This window comes from Pongo abelii, chromosome 19 (genome assembly GCF_028885655.2).
Source record: "Pongo abelii isolate AG06213 chromosome 19, NHGRI_mPonAbe1-v2.0_pri, whole genome shotgun sequence".
NCBI classification, from domain to species: domain Eukaryota; kingdom Metazoa; phylum Chordata; class Mammalia; order Primates; family Hominidae; genus Pongo; species Pongo abelii.
The window spans coordinates 69366323-69391325 of record NC_072004.2 but is presented as its reverse complement, the minus strand read 5'-3'; the positions used below and the strand labels follow the sequence as shown (position 1 = coordinate 69391325).

At 51.0% G+C, this 25003-nt stretch overlaps 1 protein-coding gene and 1 long non-coding RNA gene across 5 annotated transcripts in view; one reads left to right on the top strand and one right to left on the bottom strand.

Annotated features, from left to right (window-relative positions):
* Positions 1 to 25003, top strand: part of PLXDC1 (plexin domain containing 1) — an 84064-nt gene that overhangs the window by 44287 nt on the left and 14774 nt on the right. For all 4 annotated transcript variants that reach the window (XM_024235070.3, XM_054546636.2, XM_054546635.2 and 1 more), the window contains exons 7-9: positions 1230 to 1329; positions 19574 to 19669; positions 23672 to 23753. In XM_024235070.3, coding sequence (XP_024090838.3) covers positions 1230 to 1329; positions 19574 to 19669; positions 23672 to 23753 — 278 coding nt within the window. The remainder of the gene's footprint in view (positions 1 to 1229; positions 1330 to 19573; positions 19670 to 23671; positions 23754 to 25003) is intronic.
* Positions 18302 to 25003, bottom strand: part of LOC112129646 (uncharacterized) — a 30423-nt gene continuing 23721 nt past the window's right edge. Inside the window, exon 6 of the long non-coding RNA XR_008519641.2 lies at positions 18302 to 20795. This is a non-coding gene — a long non-coding RNA (uncharacterized LOC112129646). The remainder of the gene's footprint in view (positions 20796 to 25003) is intronic.

Below are 25003 nucleotides of genomic sequence, written 5' to 3'. Positions count from 1 at the left end.
GACTGGTGCTAGCTGAGCCTTTCACAGACTTCTTAACCTTGGCAGAGGCTAGGGGAGGCTTTGCTGAGGAAAGGAGTTGAAATCTGAAGGATAAATACGAGTTCAGGAAGCAAAGAGGAGAATGAAGTATGTTCCAGGAGAGACAACAGCACACAGCACATGCAAAGGTCCTGAGGCAGGACAGAGCACGGCTGGCACAAAGCACTGAAAGAAGGCAGCATGGGCCAGGTGCGGTGGCTCACGCCTGTAATCCCAGCACTTTGGGAGGCTGAGGTGGGTGGATCATCATAGCTCAGGAGTTCGAGACCAGCCTGGCCAACATGATGAAACCCCATCTCTACTAAAAATACAAAAATTTAGCAGGACATGGTGGCGGGCACCTGTAATCTCAGCTACTCAGGAGGCTGAGGCAGGAGAATCGCTCGAACCCAGGAGTTGGAGGTTGCAGTGAGCCGAGATCGTGCCACTGCACTCCAGCCTGGGCAACAGAGTGAGACTCTGTCTCAAAAAAAAAGAAAGAAAAAGAAAAAAAAAAAAAAGAAGGCAGCATGGTGAGCCAGTGCGGTGGCTCATTACTATAACCCCAGCGCTTTGGGAGACTGAGGCGGGAGGATTGCTTTAACCCAGAAGTTCAAGACCAGTCTGGGGAACATAGTGAGACACACACCTCTATTAAAAAAAAAAAAAAAATAGAAGAAAGCAGCATGGTTGGAAGGGAGAGAGTGAGGGGCAGGACGGGGCAAGGGAACCACAGATTTGCCCTTGAGAAAAGTCACTCTGGCTTCAGAGTGGAGAACAGGTTGTTGCAGGCTTAGATGGAATACTGGGAATTAATTTAGGAGAAAGGTGACAGCAGCTTAGAGTAGGATGAGGGGAAATGGAAAGAAACGGACAGATTTGAGAGCCACTTAGCAGGTTAAGCAATAGAATTTGGAGATGCATTAGATGGGGAAGGGAATAAATGAAAGAAAGGGAAGGGAAAAGGGTGAGTCCTGGGTTTCTGGCCTGCATGGAGTGCCATTCACCGAGACAGAGGAAAGAAGAAAACGTGCTTGGAGGTGGTATGGAGAGGACTTGGAATTTGGGTGGGGTCCCACTGGGCTTCCAATGTCTTGGAGTCCTCCAGGAGGTGGTGCCATCCAGAAAGATGGGTCTAGAGCTCACGGGGGAGGGCTGGGTGGGCCCCAGAGTGTTTGGGAGGTGGACGGAGCCTCTTCTCCCTGCCGCAGATCCCTATGTCTGTCCCGGAAATCAGCTCCTCCCAGCATCCTGTCAAAACCGGCCTATCAGATGCCTTCATGATTCTCAATCCATCCCCGGATGTGCCAGGTGAGTCTTCAGGGACCCCACAGAGGCCTTGATGGGGGTAGGACTCCATTCAGACTGAACCTGAGCTGCTGGGGGGATGGCAGTGGCAGGGAGTAGACAAGGGGGAGAGAGTTGAGAGGGAAACCAGGCAGGAAAGGAGGCCCAGTGACTTCCAGCTTTTCTTTGTTATAGCAGAGGGACCATCTTCTCCAGCAAAATCTCCAATGGGAGGCACTGCTCTGGTTGTTGAGGTGAAAGGGAGCCACAGCCCTTCCACTCAGCCCCTGTTCCATGTAGAAAACCTCCAAAGATGCCCTAGTAAGGGGTTTGAGTCCTCCCGGAATACAACCATTGTGGCCTTCCCACTCCAGGTGATAAAGGGAGCATCATAGGATGCCAGGAGACAGGAATCCAGCCTCGGCCATGCTGTTACCTCCCTGTCCTTCAGCAAACCACATCATCTCTCTAGCCTCAGTTGCCTCATCTACAAAATGGGGGAGTAGCTGAAGGAGTACGTCTCCCTCCCAGGCCCTCCTCCAGTGCTGACGTTTTAGGAGGTCATAGCTCTTTCTCCCCTGCTCCCGACCCCCATTGCGTGCTCACGAGGGTCTTGGATTTGTACTCCTGGGGAGGCGGCAGGCATCCCATCCACTGCTGCTTCTTCTAGACTCTTGGCTCAGAGACTTTTTAACCTGACCTCTTCTGCTGAGCCATATGCACAAGTTCTGCCATGTAGGACCCCGGGAGGTCTGCCCTTCCCACCCCACCTGGGCTTTGATGGGGCCTGGGGGCATTCTCAACTCCACTCTCGCCATGCCAGGCTGGATGGAAGGACACACTTGGGAGCCACCAAGTCACCTTCCTGTAGAAGGGCAAGGTACCGCCGTTCTGTGAAATCAGGGCTTCCCAGGGGAGGCATCATTGCCTGTTTCTGTTCAGTTCCATCAGTACACGTGTTCTGAGTTCCTGCTTACACACTGGGCCACTATGTTCCAGGCACTGTTGAGATACAGTGAAGAGGAAGGGCATCTGCCCTTGAGGCATTCAGTATCTGAGCACAGCCTTTTTTTTTTTTTTTTTTTAAACAAAGTCTTGCTCTGTCATTCAGGATGAATGCAGTAGTGCAATTTCAACTCACTGCAGCCTCCACCTCCCAGGTTCAAGTGATCCTCCCACCTCAGCCTCCCGAATAGCTGGGACCACAGGCACATGCCACCATGCCTGGCTAATTTTGTTATTTTTTGTAGAGACAGGGTCTTGCTATGTTTCCCAGGCTTGTCTCAAACTCCTGAACTCACACGATCCTCCCATCTTGGCCTTCCAAAGTGCTGGGATTACAGACGTGAGCCCCCATGCCCAGCCCCAAGCCTCTGTCTTTAACAGAAATTTAAGGGTTGGGGAAAAATGGGGCCTTTAATCTATTTTTTTTTTTTTAATCTGAAGGAAAGGACCAGGGCTTAGTTAAAAGGCCTTACCCAGTACCTTCTATATGCAAAGTTCAGTGGAGTGTTAGGGGCTCAGCTCTGGAACTGGAAGCCTGAGCTGGAGTCCACACTTTCCACAAGCATCTGACCTCTGGTGAGTCACTCAACATCTCTGCGTTTATTTCTTTATCTGTAAAATAGGGATAAGAGTGATACTTTGCCCCTACAGCTGCTGCAAACACGCAGGCGATAGTGTATGTAAAGTGTTGGGCCCAATGTCTGGCACATCAGGTCTGTGAGTCCTGTGTAAGAATATCTTACTACGGTAGACTTTATAACTCAGCATTTTATAATCCAGCAGGACACCTGGTTCTGTAGCGAACAGTGCAGGAGTAGGAACAAGCAGTGTCCTCATGCTGGTGTCGCAGGTCAGATGCCGCCACAGCACTTTCATACTTTCATGTAGCTTTTGTGACTAGGGACAAAAAGTCACATGCTATAGTGGCGCAGAGTTTCCCCACCTTTACTCGTTTGCACATCCCTCTTTGAGATTTTTGCCATTTCCATGAATTACTATTCTTTTTTTTTTTTTTTTTGAGACGGAGTCTCGCTCTGTTGCCCAGGCTGGAGTGCAGTGGCACGATCTTGGCTCACTGCAACCTTTGCCTCCCGGGTTCAAGCAATTCTCCTGCCTCAGCCTCCTGGGTAGCTGGGATTACGGGTGCCTGCCACCACGCCTGGCTAATTTTTGTATTTTTAGTAAAGACGGGGTTTCACCATGTTGTCCAGGCTGGTCTTGAACTCCTGACCTCAGGTGATCTGCCTGCCTCGGTCTCCCAAAGTGCTGGGATTACAGGAGTCAGCCACCGCGCCCAGCCATGAATTACTATTCATTACTATTATTATTATTAGAGACAGGGTCTCAGGCTGGAGCGCAGTGTCTCCATCATAGTAGCTCATTGTGGCCTCAAACACTCGGGCTCAAGCCATCTTCCCACCTCAGCCTCCCAAGAAGCTTGGGGCCACAGGCACATGCCACCATGCCCAGCTAATTTTTAAAAATTTTTTTGGAGAGATGGACAGGGTTTTCCTATGTTGCCTGGGGTGGTCTCAAACTCCTGGGCTCAACTTAACCTCCCCCGCAAGCCTCCCAATACCCATTGTGCTGGGATTACTGGCCTGGGTCACTGTGCCCAGCCTATTTACTAATACACGTCTTTTTTTTTTTTTTTTTTTTGAGATGGAGTCTCACTCTGTCGCCCAGGCTGGAGTGCAGTGGCGCGATCTCGGCTCACTGCAAGCTCCGCCTTCCGGGTTCACGCCATTCTCCTGCCTCAGCCTCCCGAGTAGCTGGGACTACAGGCACTTGCCACCACGCCCAGCTAATTTTTGTATTTTTAGTAAAGATGGGGTTTCACCATGTTAGCCAGGATGGTCTCGATCTCCTGACCTTGTGATCCACCCTCCTCGGCCTCCCAAAGTACTAATGCATTTCTTTATCTTCATTTATAAAATTATATTTTTTCATGAATAAATGTATCTGGTCTAAAATGCAAAAGATATAAAAGAATGTACAGAGATTAGGTTTTTCACCTGCCCCTGAACCCTGTCTCTCAGTTCCCCATCCCTCAGTTCTCCTCCCTGGAGGCAAAGGGAGGGGAAACCAGGGTTCTGGGTTATCTCCAGAGCTGCAAGCCTTCAGGTGAGTGAGTGAGAGTGTGTGTGTGGGTGTGTGTGTGTGTGTGTGTGTGTGTGTATTTGATAGCATACGATGTCTGTGGTTCTGCACTTGAACAGAGTACATCCTGCCCACCGTTCTGTCTCAGCACACAGTGAGCTGCCTCATTCTTCTCTTTAACGGCTGCCTGATAGTCCATCCCATGGATGGACCTTAATTTAACCTGTCCCCTGGGGGTAGACTTTTCAGTTGTTTTAAATCTTGGGCTATAACAAATAATACAGTAGGTACTTTCATGCCCCTGTGTGAGTATTTCCGTACGCTACATTCTCAGTAGTCCAATCATTGGGTCAAAGGGCAGGGGCATTTACAATTTTGATAGCTGTGGCCAAAGTAGGTTCCACGGAGACTCCGGCACTTCACCCTCCTCATAGGTGGGCATGCCTGTCACCTACTCTTTCACTTGCCGTGTGTCCCAAGGCAAGGTCTGGGCTGTGGCTGTCACCATCTAATGAGTTGCCTCGAGCCCCCTCAAGGGCTGTGGTGAGGATTAGCTGAGATATCCATGCACAGAGCACCAAGCACTGTGCCTGGCTTGGGCGGGGTGCCCAGTAAAGGCTGGTTAGCACCCACCAAGCATCTCGCCCCAGTCCACACCTTCATCTGGGCAGATCTGTGGGTGGGGTGGGTGGCACTCAAGGGTCAAGGGGCTGGTGAATGGGGCCTGGTTAATTCCCAGCAGGCCAGGAGTTCTTCCCCCTCTTCAGAAATTCACCAGCTTCTTTTTCCTCCACCTTCTTGCAACCTCCCTTTCTATTCTTTCTTCCCAATATCTGCCTGCTCGCAGCATTCCCAGCTGGTAAGCAGGCATAGACTTGCTCCCCGAAGCATACCACCTCTCAGTAGGGCCAGCCACTAGACACCCTTCCCACATAACACTGCATGATATTGAGGGAGATGGCAGAGGGCAGGGCATCAGAGTGGAGGGGCATCTGATTTGCATATGCTACTAGAAAGGAGTTTTGTGGTCAAGTTTTTGCTGCTTCTACTTGGGACTAATTCAGCTCTCAGCATAACTAGGGTGGTCCCGGCTTATGGTTCTGGGAGCAAATGGCTCTGGTGGCTTGAGGGCAAAGCGCCCACTGCTAAGCGGCAAATAAGGAATCTCTCCTCCCTGGTCGGCATTTGGGTGGGTTATAGCCTTGATCCATGGGCCAGTTGGCTGGTGCCTGTACCTCAGGCCTAGCCTGCCACAGAAGTGTGGGGCTTGCACCTCACCCTCCCTTCCCTTCTTCTCCGTCTCCCTTTTTAGGGCCCCGTGCCCTCTGTCTCCTTTCTTCCACAAAACTGTCCTAGATGCTGTGACTCACTGCCACCCATACCACATGGCTCCTCATGAGGCCTTTGTGCCGCAGTGGCCTAGACTTGGATATAAAGCCGGGCAGGGTGTCTGTCAGACAGCAGGCACCTACTCGATACATGATACATGTGAATATCCCTCTCTCCTTCCCTTTCTCAAACGGCCTTGAACTCTTCTGCGCGTTTCTGATATTTCAGTGCCTCTGTTATGTTGCTGCTACACGAGGAACTGTTTTTTAGCTAGTAGAGCTGTTTTCCTGTCTTTGCTATATGTGTATGGAGCAGTCTTTGAAACTGCACACAAGCGGCGACAGCAGAAAACTCTTCCTTCAGCTCCAACGTGTGGCTTCCCTTGCTCCATGCCATGGGGCCCTGTGGATATCACCCTATCCTTTAAGGCCCAGTTCCAACCCTAGATATTAGATCCTGGGCTGATAGTCAGTGCACCCCACTACAGTTGTATCAGTTGTCAAAATACCGAAATACTTGCATTCTTGTTGGCAAATTGCTGCTGATTTGAGCCCCCTCGTACCTCCCACGACCCCTCCTGCCCTCCCCTTAGCCCCCTGTGCTCCCAGTCTTCTATCAAGTGTTACAGCATGGGCTCCAGGACCCGGCTCCATGGCTGCAGGCAGCATCTGCTCTGGCTGGTTGGTAAACGCCTGTGTTGAGCCAGTTGTTAAATCGTCTTGGTATCACCTGGTTGCATTAGTTAGCTACAGCTGTGTAACAAATTGCTCCAGAATTAGTGGCTTAAAACTACAACATACTATCTCAGAGTTTTTGTGGATCAGGAAGCAAAGCACGATTCAGCCAGCACCTCTTGTTCAAGGTCTTTCACAGGCTGCGATTGAAGTGTTAGCCAGCAGCCAGGCGCGGTGGCTCACGCCTGTAATCTCAGTTCTTTGGGAGGCCAAGGCAGGGGATCTCCTGAGGTCAGGAGTTTGAGACCAGCCTGGCCAACATGGCGAAACCCCATCTTTACTAAAAATACAAAAGTTAGCTGGGTGTGGTGATGGGCACCTATAATCCCAGCTACTTGGGAGGCTGAGGCAGGAGAATCGCCTGAACCTGAGGGGCAGAGCTTGCAGTGAGCTGAGATCGCACCACCTCACTCCTCACACCACTCACTCACCATTTCACTGGGTGAAAGAGTGAAACTGTCTCAAAAAAAAAAAAAAAGTGTTAGCCAGGGTCACAGTTACCCCCGTGATGGGGTGGCAGGTAGGGAGGGTTGGGACCTGCTTCAGAGCTTTCATGTGGTTTGGCAGGATTCAGGATTCAAGATTCAGGATTCAGAATTCAGGATTCAGTTCCCCAAGGAGGCCTTCTTTGGCTCCTTGCCTGGTAAACTTCCCCATGATGTGGCAGCTGGCTTCCATCAGAGCAGGCAAGCGAGACAAAAGCAGAGGGCGAGGAAGACGCAAACCAGGGTCTTTTTATAGCTTAATTTTAGATGTAACATCCTATCTTTTTTGCCACATTCCGCTGGCTAGAACCAAGTCACAGATCCAGTCTACACTCAGGGACTGGATTGCACCTGGGTGTGCATACCAGGCAGCCACCATGGAGGCTCTCTACAGGCTGTGTTAGCGTCTGCCTACCACACTGATTATAATCCTCTTTCCCAGGCACCAAGCTGGACAGTGTCTTGGATCTTCCCCTAAACATTGTAAGTTTGTACATTTGTCCCTTTCTAAATGAGGACACAAGTGTTCAGAGAGGTAGAGTGACTTATCCATGGTCACACAGCTATGAAAGGAAGAATTCAAGTCCAGATCTTCTCCATTTAAATCCTGGAGTCCACCACTGAGCCTTTCTTAGACTGACCCACCCCCATTCCACCCAGAGGAATCTTTTCCTCCTCAGCTCTGCCAAACACCCACAGCCCTGTGTGCAAACTCCCCAGGCTGCTTCTTGGGACTGTTCTTGGTGTCTGTGCCTTATTTCTTTCCCTATCCCATATCCCGTGTACATTACTGAGCCCACTGTCGGGGCAGGGATGTGTCTGTTTCATCTGTGCCTCCCTCACAGGGCTTCTTCCAGGCAGTCTCAGGAAAGGTGTGCCTGATCAAGCTGTGGAATGAGGGTGAATTAGAGAGGGTCAGATCCCTGGTAGCATCTGCCTCTGAGGCGCCTCTGTGACTCTGGAATGAGAAGCTCCTTTAGAGCAAACCAGAGAGATGAGGGGTGAAGGGGGCGGGGAAGCACAGCCCACCTGAAATAGCAGGGAGGCTATGTCTGCTCTGCAGGATCAGGAGGAAATCTCAGTGGTGGGAGCGGTTGGAGTCTGACTCCAGGGGCTGTGCGCTGAGGTGTTGGGTCTACCTGCTAGGTGAAAGCCAGCACCTGACCCCCAGACACTGCCAGCAGCTCCCGGCCTCGTCCTCCTTCCCTCTGTCTCCTGTTCCTCCTTGTCACCGTCAGATCCGATCACATCACTCTCTGACTCCTTGCTGCCCACAGGTCAGGTCAAAATCCTCAGTGTGGCATTCAAGGCCGGGCACAGCTGGGTGCAGTCAACCATGCAGGCACATTTCCAAACCCTCCCTCTGCTCACCGCCCTCTGCCTGGGCAGCTCTGCTCTGTGTCCCCTGGGTTCCCTGAACATGCTAAGGGCTGTCCACATCGCTATGACACAGTCCCCTTGTATAAAACGCCTCTTACTCCAATCTTTTTTACTGCTTGGCACTATCCTCCCTCTGCAGCGGCCAGGTCAGATGCTGTGCAAGTAACCGCTCCGCCATGCGGTGGAATTCACGGCTCTCTCTTCTTTCCCCCGGCACTTCGCTGATACTTTTTTTTTCTTCTTTTCTTTCTGGTGGTGGCGACAACAAATGCTGATACTCTTAACATAGAACTTATCATCCTCCCCAACTAGGTGTGAATTCCTTGGGGGCTCTCTATGGCCCCCAGCACTGAGCCCAGTGGGCAGGTACTAACATTTTTAGAAAATGAGTAACTACAAGAATGTGGACCTAGTTGCTGGGGTTAGGGCACCGCTGAAGGGAATGGACATAGCATAGACCTTGTCCTCTGCTCTGTTGTGACTCTAGGTGAGAACAGGGGCCTGACACCACTTGAGTTTGGGAGTTGAGTGTTTTGGAAATTGCATCCCTTTTTGTCAGAGGTTTTTAGCTTACGGGAACAGGCATAAAATTCAGGAAGTCTGGGAATCTTAAAATTGTATATGGATTTTTTTTTTTTTTTGAGATGGAGTTTCACTCTTGTTGCCCAGGCTGGAGTGCAATGGCGCAATCTTGGCTCACTGCAACCTCTACCTCCTGGGTTCAAGCAATTCTCCTGCCTCAGCCTCCGGAGTAGCTGCGATTATAGGTGCCCGCCACCATGCCTGACTAATTTTTGTATTTTTTAGCAGAGACGGGGTTTCACCATGTTGGCCAGGCTGGTCCTGAACTCCTGACCTCAGGTGATCCGCCCGCCTTGGCCTCCCAAAGTGCCAGGATTACAGGCGTGAGCCGTTGCACCTGGCCTTTTTTTTTTTTTTTATAGACAGGGCCTCGCTGTCACTCAGGCCGAAGTGCAGTAGCACAATCATAGCTCACTGCAGCCTCAACTTTCTGGGCTTAAGCGATCCTCCTGCCTCAGCCTCCTGAGTAGCTGAGACTATAGGTGTGCACCACCATGCCCAGCTTATTTACTTATCTATTTATTTATTTATTTATTATTTGTAAAGACAAATAATAAAATAGGGTGGTATTGAATTCTTAGGCTCAAGCCATCCTCCGGCTTTGGCCTCCCAAAGTGCTGGGATTGCAGACGTGAGCCACCGTGCAAGGCCTGCATGTGGAGTATTGAAATGCAAGCGGAACATGTTCACATCCATGCGTTTTTCTGGGACAGTATCCATGGCCCTCATTGGGGTTTAAAATGGGCCACAGCCTCTGCTCCTGGGGAGGAATGGCTTTTATGTGGCTAAGGGGTCAGATGACTTTGGGTCTCACATTCAATTTGGCAAGCAGGGAATTTGTTTGGATTAGGTTGAGCTGCAGGTAATAGTAAACCCCAAATGATCATGGCTTAAAGGAAACAGAAGTTCAGGAAGAGCCATCTGGTCTGCAGACCCTATGCTCACCATGGACAATCCTACTGACCAAGCCCACCTGATCATACAGAATGGGTGGTGTCACTGTCCTTGTGCCCAGGTTTGACTCCTCCCTGCCTGGGGCAATGTGAAGAAGGGATTTTGATTCCTCACTATTTAGGAATCCCCAGCCACTGAACCCTGTCTGGGGAAAACTCTCCTCCCCCAGGTTCTAAACACTTTCCTCCCCACCCCTGCTAGGCAAGGGGATGGGAGGTGCGATGGGGAGGACTCTTCACAGCCTCACTCCTGGGGGAGAGGGTAGAAGAGGCGAAAACCACAAGAGTTCTTACCAGTACTTCCTCATATAAACTCTTCCGCAGGCTTTTCAGCAGAGTCTGCAAAGCATCTTTGGTGAAAAGAAAAGTCATGTGCAATTAGCAGCATCTGTTTGCAGAGGCACTCAAAACACACAGGACAGTGTATCCGCTATGTGGCTGGGGAGACTGCCGGAAGTCAATATTATTTCCTCTGTTCATTTGCTTAAGAAACTCTTTATTTCACGGTTAGTATAAAAGCAACTTTAGCATTGCCAACATCGAAACTGACAGGGATTCTGAATTAGTGGGATCAGTTAGTGAGGATTTTCTTACAAAGAGCTCCAGAATGTAGCCTGCTTCTTGGCTGGCCCCGAACGGCCTTGGACGGCCCCAACATGCTGGTCCTCCTCCTTTACCGGAACTTTCCTGTCCTTTCCCAGGCAGACTTGAGTCCAGATATATGTCAGGGCCTGAGCTGTGTGTGCCTTCCTGCCAGGCTGCAGGTAAGGGAGGGGTGGGTCCCAGAGCTGGCTACAGAAGGGATCTAGGGGCAGCCACGTGAGGAAGTGGGGGCAGGGAGAAGCTGAGGATCTGGCTGATTTTGCCTTTTCTGATAAAGGATCCTTTAAAGTGCCCTTCGCTGGAAGTTTTTAATCCATCTGGGGGCCCATCCTTCCCTCTTTTCCCTTCTCACTTCTGTTTTTCCCACTACTCTGCTCCCCGAGTCATTTCTGGCCTCTTCTTTCTCTGCCTTTTTCTGCTTTGCTTCAATGCTGAGAGACCCCCCCTACTTCTACCCCTGGGATGAAAGCTCCGTGGGGCAGGGTCCCCTGCTGGGGCTGTACTCATGATTATTGAATGAATAATCACATGAGCCAAGGAACAAAAGAATGCATGAATGAAGACTTTTTCCCAACCCAACCTCTTAGATTTTTTTATACGGTAACCACCCATTCCAGGTGGGAGTTTGTGGTTCGACCTGTCATCTCCTAACTTCTTCTGGCCAAGCCAGCAGTCTCCCACGGGCATCTGGCATTGAAACACAAAGGGACATGCAAACCTCTTGCTTGAACCATTAACATTAGTTGTTTGGGGCCAGGCATGGTGGCTACACCTGTAATCCCAGCACTTTGAGAGGCCAAGGTGGGTGGATCATTTGAGGCCAGGAGTTTGAGACCACGCTGGCCAAGACGGTGAAACCCCGTCTCTACTGAAAATACAGAAATCAGCCAGGTGTGGTGGCGGGCACCTGTAATCCCAGCTCCTCAGGAGGCTGAGGCAGGAGAATTGCTTGAACCCGGGAGGTGGAGGCTGCAGTGAGCTCAGATTGTGCCACTGCACTCCAGCCTGGGCGACAGAGCAAGACCCTGTCTCAAAAACAAAAACAAAACAAAACAAAAACAAAAACAAAAAACAACCCCTCCCCCCAAAAAAAACAAAAAACAAAAACATTTCTTGTTTGGGCAGCAGTGTTTGCCAAGTCTGGACCTGAGTATTTCTGAATCTTTGATGCCTGGAAGCAGAGATAAAACAGAATGCCTTAAACTGCCAGAAATGGTGCTCTGGGGCAGCCTGAGTCTTGGTTCCAGAAAGGATCTGTTGGTCATGGAGATGGAAGTCATTGTCTTGGGCAAGCTCCAGTTGTTGGTGAAACAATCCAAAACAAATAACCCAGGCAGGAGGCGTAAGGATTCTTTTATTAAAAAAATAAAAATATCACCAAACCCACACTCGAACAAGTACAAGCTGGCAGTTGAAGTGAGCAAATAGTTTCAATTAGAGATATAGTTCCACCCGCTACTCTCATCCCCCTTTCCGCCACCACTCAGCCTCCCCTACTCCGCTGGAAGGACTGTGTTTTCAGAGGACAGCTGGCGTCTCTGGCTGCACCCATGTTTGGGGCACATCCCCACCTCTGCCCCCTAGCCTGGATGGTGGGGAAACCCATCCCTAGAGCCTGGTGTGAGGTTTCTAGGAGCCTTGCCTTCCCTGGCTGCCACTTGTGTCTCTGTCCTCGAACTCAGTTCCCTTGAAAAGTCCGAGTCTCTATCTGTGCCCCACCCTGAGTCCCTGTGTCCCTCCCATTTCCCCTTCGTTCTGATGAGGGAAAGCTCTGCCCTGCAGCCTTGCAGGTGGAGAAATTCTGAAAGCCAGCTCTCCTCCCGCTTTGGGCTCTAGCTTAGGAGGGGGCATGTCTGGTTTACTGTGGTCTTTCAGGGTTGTCCTTTTGAGAATGGCAGTAATTTGTGGTGGGCTGGGGAGGAAGGGCGTGCTTCCTTTGGGCTGTGGGCTGACGTTATAAGTTGCTGAGGTTTTCATGACTATTTGTAACCTATTCATTCACTCACAGTCATTTCTTAAGGTCCTGTTAAGTGCAAGGCCTGGTGCTAGGGGATGAGGTACAGAGAGAAATTCCATGCAGACTCTGTCTTAGCGGAGCTTGTGGTCTGGTTGTGGGAGTGGCCAGGAGCCAGGAGAGCAGATATTGACCAAGCAATGTAACGGGGGACACTGGACATTGTTCAGGGGGTTGTAGACAGAGCGGGGCCGGGTCGGGGGGCAGTAACTTTGCCTGAGAGTGGGGGAAGTCTTCAAGGAGGGGACATCATTTGAGCTGAGTCTTGAAGTATGAGGCAGTTGAAGCAAGAAAGGTTGACATTGGACTCTAGAACCTATGGCCTCAGGCACCCTGGAAGTCAGGACATGGGAGACCTGGAGTTTCATGTTTATTTTTGATCCCATTGCATTTTGGTGCTGAAGGGGAAGGAGAGATGGCCCCTGGGGGTAGTGAGTGGGGATGGCGTGTGAAAGTCTGCTTCAAACTTTCCATCCTCATCTAGATGTTCCCAGGCCCCCAGGCTCACTCAGAGCCCAGGCCACCTTCTCATAGCCATTGGCATCACTCAGGGACACCTGCAGCACAGGTGGCCTTGTGCCACCTCTGGGCATGTGAATTACAAAAAGGTGCCCATCCTCCAATCTCTGTCAGATCCCACTCGGGCTTGGCAAAGGGTCTTTCTTGTGTCAAAGGGTCACATACGTGTATGCATATGAGTATGTGCTCATGTGCAGGTGTGTGTGTGTCTTGGAGGGCTGGGGTGTGCACATGCGTGTACAGGGCTCTATAGACCCCTCGCCACCTCAGCTTTCCATGGAGGCTTCCCTCCTCTTAGAGCCACAGTGACTCTGCAGACACCTGGCAGTTACTGCCTGATATTTACAAGACTTGCCACGGGGCCTCCTCTCTCAGACTTAGGGTTCTTTAGGAGACAAACACACAATCATTCCATCTTTTGGATTTTGGCTTAATTATATATATACATATATATATTTTTATATATGTATATGTATATTTATATATACGTATATATATTTATAAATATATATATATATTTTTTTTTTAAGACGGAGTCTTTCTCTGTTGCCCAGGCTGGAGTGCAATGGTGCAATCTCAGCTCACTGCAGCCTCTGCCTCCCGGGTTCAAGCGATTCCCCTGCCTCAGCCACCCGGGTAGCTGGGATTACAGGCACGTGCCACCATGCCTGGCTAGTTTTTGTATTTTTATAGAGATGAGGTTTCACCATGTTGGCCAGGCTGGTCTCAAACTCCTGACCTCAGGTGATCCGCCCACCTTGACCTCCCAAAGCGCTGGGATCACAGGCATGAGCCACCGTGCCCATAATTTTTAAATAAATTTTATTTTTAAATAAACAATTGGGCTCGGTAAATTGTAAAGGGATGTGGCCTGATGTAGTGGCTCGCGCCTATAACCCCAGCACTTTGGGAATTGGAGGCGGGAGGATCGCTTGAGGCCAGGAGTTTGGGACCAGCCTGGGCAACATAGGGAGACCCTGTCTCTACCAAAGAATAAAAAAAATTACCAGGGCATGTGCCTTTGGTGGGGGAGGCGGAGCTGGGGGCAGGGACTGAAGTGGGAGAATCACTTGAGCCCACGAAGCCAAGGCTGCAGTGAGCTATGATTGCGCCACTGCACTCCAGCCTGGCAACAGAGTGAGACCCTGTCTCAAACAAAACAAAACAAAACAAAATAAAACAAAAAAGAAAGAAATGTAAATGTTTCCCTCTGACTCTTTTAGAAACACAAATCAGGAAGCTCTCAGCAGGGGTGTGCTGGAGATCATGTATGCAGCTGGGTGAGAGGCAACTGAACACGTCTCTTCCTAACTCCACGTTCAGTAACTTTTTTGAAAGGGTAGCTGGAAGTCAGCCACTGTGGGAGTATTTACACCACAGAAATTGGCAGCAACTGCAAGTCAGGACTCCTCTGCCCCTACCTGCACCCCAGCACCCAGGCAGTTGTTAAATATTTATCTGCACTCACAACTTTGGTGACTTTCTGGAGCCACAGTGGCTTCCAGCCCTGAGGTTTTTTAAAAGTCTAGCCTCTGATTTTAAAACAAAGACTGTGTGGCTTTGGGCAAATAACGCCCCCTCTCCGATCTCACTTTTCTCCTTTGTAAAGTGGGGAGAGCAGCGATGTCTGTCTGTGCACCTCAGAAAGTTGTAAGGGCAAATGAGATGGTGCAGCTCCAGGGAACCTGCAAGGCTGCGAGCTCACACAGTGCTCTGCACTCCGCACAGCCCCTGCACAGAGCAGGTGTCTGCACCTACATGCTGAAGGAGTCAACAAATGTGCTGCATGGTGGCGCTGTGCTCTTGTAGTTTTCTCGTTTAAGTAGATGTTTTCCATCTACTTAATGGCTAGGCTTGGTAAATTGTAAAGAGATGTGGGCTGTGTGGTGGCTCATGCCTAGAATCTCAGCACTTTGGGAGGCTGAGGCAGGCAGACTGCTTGAGCCCAGGAGCTGGAGACCAGCCTGTGTAGTACAGGGAGACCCATCTCTACTAAAAATACAAAAATTAGCCAGGCATGTTGGGGTGTGCCTGTAATACCAGCTACTTGGGAGACTGAGGCAGGATTACCGGGCCTGGGAGGTCAAGGCTGCAGTGAGCTGTGATTGCGCCATTGCACTCCAGCCTGGGTGACAGAGCGAGACCCTGTCTCTAAATAAATGAAAAAGTAAAGTGTTATACAAAGTTGTATCCGTCTATGGGTTAATCTCTCTGAACTCAGTTTCCCCACTTACGAATGAATGGCAAGACAACTTGATTTTTTTTTTTTTGAGATAGAGTCTCACTCTGTTGCCCAGGCTGGAGTGCAGTGGTGCAATCTCGGCTCACTGCAGCCTCCACCTCCCAGGTTCAAGCAATTCTCCCGCCTCAGCCTCCCAAGTAGCTGGGATTACAGTTGCTCACCACCATGCCCAGCTAACTTTTTTAAATTTTTAGTAGAGACGGGGTTTTACCATGTTGGCCAGACTGGTTGCAAACTCCTGACCTCAGGTGATCCACCTGCCTCGGCCTCCCAAAATGCTGAGATTACAGGTGTCCAGTCAACTTGACTTCTTAACTCCCTTGCTCTCTCAATCTGATATGCCTGAGTCTCTGCAGCTGTAGCTCATCTCCTCTCTCATAAAGCCCACACCTGTACAGTGCTCGCCTTAGGGACCACCTGGACTTCTCGTCCCACCCTCTCTGTCCAGCTGCTTTCCTGAGGAGCAGCAAGTTCCCTGATCTGCCTGGGATGGATGGAAGGGAGGGAGACGTGGGAGGAGGCCTGGATCTCATTCTAAACCATCCGGCTCCAGTGCAGGAGTTGGGTGAAGGAAGGAGCTGCAGGGCTGGAGCTGTCATCCTCCTGGTAGGAAAGGAAGACCAAGGCTAAAGTCCTCTCCACCGCCTCTCCCCATGGGAGTCAGTGGGTGTGTGTTGCAGGGAGACGGATTCCAAGATAAGTACTCTTTGAGCAGCCCTCAGAGGGGGCGTGGGACATTCACCTCAGTCTCCAGGGTCCCCAGCCCATTCACCACCTGAGCACTGCCGTCCGCCACTGCTCCCATGACCTCCTTCTCCAATGGGGGCAAACGCAAGAAAGAGTAACCAGGAAGAAACACGGGGAAGCCAGGGTGGGGGCAGTGGCATCCACACAGCAGGAGCAGCAGGCAGCCTGGACTGTGGGGGCAGCAGAAGAGAAGAGAGGGCTGCAGGATGACGGGTGGGAACGGGGGGTCTGGATTGCCAGCACAGTACCGCCGTCAGGCCGCCTCTGTGGGCCTCCTCTCTCTCCACAGCAGCGGGGAACTGGGGGACCCATCAGAGACTTACTGACAAGAAATATGCTGTCCTAGAGAGAGAGACAGAGGGAGAAAGAGTAAGGACAGGAAAGAGAAAGCAATGCGTGCCATCCTTCCTCCTCATGTTCAAGTTTATAAACATTGCTTAAGGTGGACTTTGAGGGGTTAGAAGAGGCTGAAAATGCCCTAGAGTCTCAGCCATGAGAAGAACAGCAAAAAAGCAGTTGGGCAGAGAGAAAAGGGGCTCACGTGCTTCGAGGGCTCCTGGGGTCCTTGTGCGTTATGCACAGAGTGTCTCCCTTAATTCTCAGGACAACACCATTCGCATGGCATCACCAGCCCCATGTGTGGATGCGGCTCACTGAGTCCCTCGTCCAAGGTCACACAGGCAGTAAGGGCAGAGCCTGTCTGCCCAGCTGCGGCAACCCTAAGCCTCCTCTCCCTGTGTGGTCACCCTCCAGGGGCCGAGCTTCTTTTCCTCCATGCTCTCATCAGTGCCCCCATCTGCTTTCCCCTTTCCACTCGGCCTGGAGCAGCATCTGGCCCGTGGGTAGCAGGTGCACCCTCCTAGTGGCATGGGAGTGGGGGACACCAGCATTTCAGACATAGACCTCAGGGCTGCAGATGCTGCTCAGCTCCAGGGGATCTTTACTGACACCAATGCCAGAGCAGTCTTCTTTTCACTGCATGGAATGACATTCCAAGGTCTTGAATGTTTCAGGGGCTGAGGTGTCCTGCAGCAGGGCAGTGTGTTGGGAAGAGAGCATGCTTTGGTGCCAGACCCATGGGGGCGCAGTCCTGGGTTAAGTAGGAGGGACTAATTCCAACGTTAAGGATAAATAAATAATGAGATACAGGCCAGGCATGGTGGCTCACACCTGTAATCCCAGCATTTTGGGAGTCTGAGGCAGGCGTATCACCTGAGGTCAGGAGTTTGGGACCAGCCTGGCCAATATGGTGAAACCCCCTCTCTACCAAAAATACAAAATATTAGCCAGGTGTGGTGGTGGGCACCTGTAATCCCAGCTACTCGGGAGGCTGAGGCAGAAGAATTGCTTGAACCTGGGAGGCGGAGGTTGCAGTGAGCCGAGATCATCCCACTGCACTCCAGCCTGGGTGACAGAGCGAGACTCAGTCTCAATAAGTAAATAAATAATGAGATACTATGTGAACCATGGACAAAGCTCCTCTAGATTCCTTACATAGGAGGGGATGTGGGGGCGGGGCACACAGCAGCGGCAAGGGACGCCCACCCCTTTGTGGATGCCCCTACTCAGCTCTTCTGCCACCTTGGGAAATTTTCCTCCAAACCACCTTCAGCTAAGCGAAAAACGTATGTCCCCACCTACTTCTAGTGACGAAAACCCAATTCAAACTCGCTTAAATGGAAAAGGGGGTGCACGGAGGATACTGAAGTAGCCCAAAGAACCAAAAGAAGAGCTGAACAGCGGGGCAGGTCCTGGAACCCCAGGGCCCAGAACACACCAGCACTTCCTGTTTCTCTCCACAAGGTGGCTTCATTCTCTGCCTTTCCCCATGAGCCCGGTACTGTGGCCATTCACAGGCTCTTTACCAGAGAGCCTCATTACCAGCTTCATTACCAGAAAGCAAAAGGCCTCTTGGTTACAGTTGAAAAGTCCCAGGGAAGGTCTCTGATTGGTCCAGCTCACAGCCGATACCCAGGCCTGGACCAATCAACAGCGTGGCCAGAGAGGCAGGATCATGGAAGAAGATGGCAGCTGTGGTTCAGTCCACCTGTAGGAGTGGGCCAGGCACAGTACCCCAAGGGGAACGCTGCTGTTTCCAGAAGACGAAAGGGTGTTGGGCGGACCAAACACTGAGTGGCTCTTTCCTCTTGTGGGATAACTCATTCTCAAAGCTCAACTCCTGGCTGTCTGCTTCTTATTCTTTTTTCTTTCTTTTCTTTCCTTCTTTCTTTCTTTCTTTCTATTCTTTTTTCTTTTTCCCTTTCTTCCTTTTCTCTTTCTTTCTTTTTTTCTCTCTCTCTCCCTCTCTTTCTTTTTTTTTTTTTTTTTTCAGAGTCTTGCTCTTGTCACCCAGGCTGGAGTGCAGTGGCACAATCTCAGCTGACTGCAACCTCTGCCTCCCGGGTTCAAGCGATTCTCCTGCCTCAGCCTCTCAAGTAGCTGGGATTACAGGCGTGTGCCACCACACCCAGCTAATTTTTGTATTTTTAGTAGAGACGGGGTTTCTACTAAAAACCCTGTTGGCCAGGCTGGTCTCGAACTCCTGACCTCAAGTAATCCACCTGCCTCGGCCTCCCAAAGTGCTGGGATTACAGGCGTGAGCAACCACGCCTGGCCGGGCTGCCTGCCTTTCAAAATTGAAGAAAACCAACCCCAAGTCATGGTTCCTGGGTGGGTATCGTGGCCTAGAGAGAAGTATCAGAGCACCTCAGATTGTCATTTTAAAAAAGAAGCCTTTCATCTACAGTTCCAGCTTTTTCCTCCCAAGGGTGTTGTGGCAGGTGTTTCTGTCTTTCCACTCCACAGACAAGAAACTGAGGTCCAAATGACTTGCCTGAGGTTATCCAGCAAGTCGTGAGCAGAAGTAGAACGAACTTGGATCTCCTGACTCTGAGGTCCTGTGAGAAGTTTCTGCAGGGACCAAAGTAGGACTTGAGCCTGGCTCCAAGCCCTGAGCCTTGCTGGGGCATTTGTCCAGGAGGGGTGAGGTGGATGGTGGACAGCAACATGCAAAAGTCAGCCTGTCCATCTGCAGACATTCACAGAGCACTCGGCGAGGTTCAGGACCAGATGATCATGGTCTCACACATCCCCAGCCTCCAAATAGACCCTCATGTCCACACAGTGTGGTGAGTGCAGTGGGAGGGGGGCACCTGGCCTGAGCCGGGCAGAGGAGGGAGCTGGCCAAGGAAGGCTGCTCAGGGGAAGTGGCCCTTGAGCTAGATCTGCAAGGATGAGCTAGACAGGAAGAAGGGGTGGAAGAACATCTTGGATCAGGGGAATAGCAGTTGTGAAGGAGCAGAGGCAAGGAGAAGCAAGCATGGGATCCCATTTGTCCTGCCCCTAAGAGCAGCCAGGTCTCTGCGTTGAGTCACTTAGCCTCACACCACGACACTCTCCTCTCCAGGTCCGCACCTGTCCCTGTCTCCAGCAGCACCAACATCATTGTCCCAGGCTGCTGGGTGCACTTACTGCCTTCAGTGGCAGCAGGCTGACCTGTCAGGCTGTCTGGGAAGAGGCCTCGATGCCCTCTGCGTGTGACATGCTCCTGACAACAGGCTCTGCCTCTGTTTCAGAATCTCGGCGAAGAAGCATCTTTGAATACCACCGCATAGAGCTGGACCCCAGCAAGGTCACCAGCATGTCGGCCGTGGAGTTCACCCCATTGCCAAGTGAGTAGGGGTCATTCCACCATCCCGGAAAGAGCTCTGGAGTCAAACAGACTGGCTTCAGGTCCCAGGCCCATGACTGACTCCTGTTTTGTGCAGCCACCTAACTTTTTGGGGCCTCCATCTCTCTTTTGTAACCCGAGCCTGATGCCACCTCCCTCCCAGAGATAGGGTAAGGGTGAGAACCACCTAGGTGGAGTTGAGCACGTCGGCGGCAGCTCTGACACTGACGGGTCCATTCCAGGCTTGGGATGGGGGTTAGGGCTTGATCTAGGACAGCTATTGTTATTCCCACATAATTGAAACCTGGGAAAGCTGTACCTCTGAGAACGCCTAGACTGAGCCCCCAGAAAAGGTGATCCAGGAACTGGATGGGCCTCAGTTTGTCATTGTATTCTCCTTAGAGGAGGTGATGCCGCGGTCCACAGGCAGGAGGCAATGGAGGGATTTAGCAGGTGGCCTCCATAAACCATGGGACCCTGGCCCTCTGCACCCCACTCACCCATGCTGAAGGCAGCCACCTGCTGTTGTAGAGCCCACAGGATCCGTGGTGGATGCTCTTCGGGATGGGGCTGGGATGGCTGAGACTGCGGGAAGGAGGACAGCATCTTCCTTCTTGTTTTATGAAGGTTTTCATTTCCTCTCCTATCTTGTGGTGCCCCCAGCTTCCTGCTGAAGCCATGGCCTTCTCCCTGCCTCGGTGGCATTTCTTCTTCTTTTTTTTTTTTGAGACAGTCTCACTCTGTTGCCCAGGCTAGAGTGCAATGGTGTGATCTCGGCTCACTGCAATCTCCACCTCCCAGGTTCAAGTGATTCTCCTGCCTCAGCCTCCCAAGTGGCTGGGATTACAGGCACCTGCCACCATGCCCGGCTAATTTTTGTATTTTTAATAGAAATAGGGTTTCACTCTGTCGGCCAGGCTGGTTTTGAACTCCTGACCTCAAGTGATCCACCCACCTCAGCCTTCCAAAGTTCTAGGATTACAGGTGTGAGCCACCACACCTGGTGCTGGGATTTCAGGCGTGAACCACCATGTCCAGTGTTGGAATTACAGGCGTGAGCCACCATGCCCGGTCTTCAGTGGCATTTCTTGCCTCTCTTTACCCCTGCTTCCTCTTCCTTGGAGGTCCTGAGAGCAGGGGGTGGAGAAGGAAGAGGAAGAGAAGGAGGGAGGATCTTCTCAAATGCTAGGCCATGTCTCAAACAGGGCTCAGCAGGTGTCTTTCCCTGGAGAACAGGAAGGACTCAGACACCAGGGGGTCACAGGGCTGGGACACTTTAGAGGTCACAGCCATACCCCAACCCTATCACTCTCCATCGGGGCAGAAGGCTCAGGGCCTGAGAACCGGGGTTCCTCGAGGACTGGTGAGAGCAAACCTCAGGCTCTATGATGTGGATAAAACTGCATTTAGGAGCAAGGATATCCAAGGGCAGGGCTGACTGCCTGGGTGGAAGCAGTGAAATGTTTTGGGAATGCATTTCTGGGACACTGTACATTTAAGGTACTTCTCACCCCTCTGGTGAATTTTGTGAGCATTTAATAGCATTCAGGCCATCTGAAATGTTGATGAGAAATAAAGGTTAGTAAGTGTTAAGAATACCCCAGGAGGATCCCAGGAGTTTCTCTGTGGCCAGTTTGACTGGAGTCTTTTAAGGGGCCTCCAGTCACTGGGAAAGGCAAGGGCAGGGCTCCCACCTGGATGCAGCTGGTGAAGGAGGGGTAATACTATCAAGGCTGTGATTTGAGCCCCTGGGAAGCCAGATAGAGAGAAAACTCTCTGTATCCCCTGGCTTCTCCCTTACCATTTGGGTGTGGGAAGGACTTGTCCAGGTTACTTCAGAGGGGTGAGTGGCTTATCTCCAAGCCATTGTATTCTGTAGCTGATCCCTCCTGGTCCCTCTTCTAGGAGAGACCCTTAAAAAAGTGGCCTGGGGTGGGAGTGAGAGCTGAGGCAGGGGCAGGAGAAACCCACAGTGAGACCTCAAGGCTAAGAGCTCGATCTCTATGTTCAAACAGACCTTTGTTCAAACCCAGACCTCTCACTGTCAGCTCCATGACTCTCTCCAAGCCTCAGTTCCCTCCTCCATAAAATGGGGATAACAAGAGCACTTATATATTGATTCAACATACCATGTGCCAAGCACTGTTCCAGACCCTCTGGATACACAGGGAACAAAACAGCCAGAGTGTGCTCATCCTCCTGCACAGGGCAGCCCCTGCTTCTTTCCTTCCCGTGGCTCTTTCCATCCAGTCTCCCAGGGCCTTCAACACCACGGCAGACAAAAGGACACAGTGCCGCCCACTGCCAGTCCTTCCCAGAGTCACTGAAGGTGGCCACACTGTGCCCACGCAGCCTCTCTCCCACTCACCAAGGGCTGGTTCCCAGCTGCCATCTTGCTGGGGCTCCATGTAATGCACATTGGCTCCTGAGTTAATGGATCACATGAGAACTCACACAGGAAGAAATGCATGCAATGTTGATCAGATGAGTGGTCATTTTTCTGTTGTTAGTTATCACTTCTTGTGGCTATCAAGGTGTTCTGTTCTGTTGCTTATAAGATAAGCCCTTCTGCACACAGTTGTTCTGGGTGAGTGCCTGTCTCTCTTTGCAATCAAATATATGGGCTTTGTGACAGCTACTTGCCGCTCAGAGGTCATCTGGGTCATTAAAGTGAGTAGCACTGGATTGCAAGTGAATAGCTCTTAAATCCAGCCCCCGAGCCTACTGCGCCCCCTGCCCTGCTGCTCCTGTGCCTGGCCTGTGCCAGAAGGGTTCACGCACCCTCCAGCAACCTGGTCCCACTAATCTCTCTGCTCTCTGGCCCTGTCCTGCCCAGGCTGGGCCCCAGCTGTCGCTCCCTCTTCATTCGTACTAATTCCAGCCCCTTCACTCTGCGCAGCCTGGTAGCAGTTCTGGCTGCTGCTGGGACCACGTCTGGGCCGTTCCCCTCTCGGCTCTGCACATGGGACCTTTCTGCCTTGACTTCTTCTCCCCCAGGAGAGCTGTTTTCTCCCCATGGACCGAACATCAGGAGTGGGCAGTGAGTGCCCCCAACAAGCACTGGGGGCAACCAGAGCATCTTTTAAAACAGTAACTTTTATTGTACATATTTCAGGTATACAGCATGATACTATGGGATGCATATAGACAGTGAGATGGTTACCATGATGAAGCAATTAACATATCCATCATCTCACAGTTACCTTAGATTTTTTGTTCTTGTGGCAAGAGCAGCTAAAATCTACTCATTTAGCATGAACTCCACATACAGGACAATTTTATTACCTATAGTCCTCATGTTATACAGTAGATTCTAGCCTTGTTCATCCTACATACCTGCTACTTTGTATCCTCTGACCTTTAAAAAATCCCTTTTAACCCTTTGACTGTGGGATATACACCTGAAAGTATAATGTCTCCGACTAGGTGAGATTCCTTTGTACACTCTTGTGATTTGCCATCATAGACCTCATGACAGTTCTAATTCTGTAGTGATTTTTGATTATCTGTTTAGTGTCTGTCTCCCCATATGAGTCTAAGCCCTAAGAAGGTAGGGACTAGGTCTCACTGCTGAATCCCCAGCACCCAGTTTAGGGCCTGACCTTCTAGTGAGAAGGAAGGAAGCTAGGGAGGGAGGGAGGGAGGGAGCGAGGGAGTGAGGGACAGAAGAAGGAAAAAAGGAAGGGAGGGAGGGAGGGAGGAAGAGACGGTGGGGAGGCTGAGGCAGGAGGATCACTTGAACCCAGGAGTTCGAGGCTATAGTGAGCCATGATCAGGTCATCACACACCAGCCTGGGCAACACAGCGAGACCTCATCCCTTAAAAAAAAAAAAAGTTAGGAATTGGGGCTGGACTAGACCAAGGGAGGTGGCATTAATGACCTTAAAGGTCTCCTCAAAGTCAGGGGCTCCATAGTTCTGTGAATACCAGGAATTCAGAGCTGCACCCTTTGGAGCCCAAGGAGAGGCTCGGTGCTGAGCGGCCACTGCCTTCTCTCTTGCAGCCTGCCTGCAGCATAGGAGCTGTGACGCCTGCATGTCCTCAGACCTGACCTTCAACTGCAGCTGGTGCCATGTCCTCCAGAGGTTTGTGCCCAGGGTTACCCGCTGACTCCCACTGGCCGACCGTGGAGGGGAAGAGGGTGGCATGGCCCCGCTCCTGGTCTCACTGCCCACAGTCAGCCAACATGAGAGTATCTCTGGCCAGTGCCACTCTGACTCTTAGGACAAGAACATGGCCTGGGGGCTTCTGGAAGACCATTTAGGGATTCCAGCTGCTCAGGCTCCCTCCTCACACCCAGGAGGAGAGGGTTCATCCTGGAACAGGGCTTCTCAGAGTGTTCCACAGCTGTGGGCTTTAGACCTTGGGCTCCAGTTAAACACACAGATTCCTGGGACCCATCCCAGACCCTCTGTATCAGGATCTCTGGGAGAGAACCCAGGAAGCTGCATTTTAACATCATGCTTCATCTGCAAACAAGTGTGAGAACTGCCAGTTCAGAGACAAAGTCTGGTCCAAAGACCCATGACCCCAAAACACCACCTCAAGATCTTTCTTGGGCTGCAAGGGATTTTTCTGAAGACCAGGGGTGTGGACTACAGGCATCCATGGAAAGTTGGGAGAGCTAAAAAGCTGTGTTTGCTTGCTTTTAGAAGCTCAGAAAGTTCTGGGTGAGATTCAGTTTCAGTGATAATATTCTTAAATCCATCTCCTCTTCCACTCCTTGTTCTGAAATCATTTCCTCACAGATTAGACTCAGAATTCAAGCTCTGTTCCCTGTCCAAGATAAATAAATGACAGGAGGAGGGGGAAGAAAAAGATTTCCTTGGGGACTAGAGTTCTCATGAGAGTGGGAAGTCCTATGAACTCCAAGGGCTTTTAAGGCAATCTTGAAAATTGCTAAATTATAGTCTCTGAGTTCCTGTGCAGCTGTCATGCTGCTCCTTTCCAATGCTCCTTTCCAGTGCTTTTTTTTTTTTTTTGAGACAGAGTTTTGCTCTTGTTGCCCAGGCTGGAGTACAATGGTGTGATCTCGGCTCACTGCAACCTTTACCTCCTGGGTTCAAGCGATTCTCCTGCCTCAGCCTCCCGAGTAGATGGGATTACAGGCACACACCACCACACACAGCTAATTTTTTTGTATTTTTCTAGTAGAGATGGGGTTTCACCATGTTGGCCAGGCTTGTCTCAAACTCTTGACCTCAGGTAATCCACCTATCTCGGCCTTCCCAAAGGTGTGAGCCACTGCCCCGGCCCCAGTGATTTCCTTTGCCTCCGCACCATGGCCCACTCTGGAGTCTAAGAGTAACATTAATTCCAGGATTCCTTTGGTCCT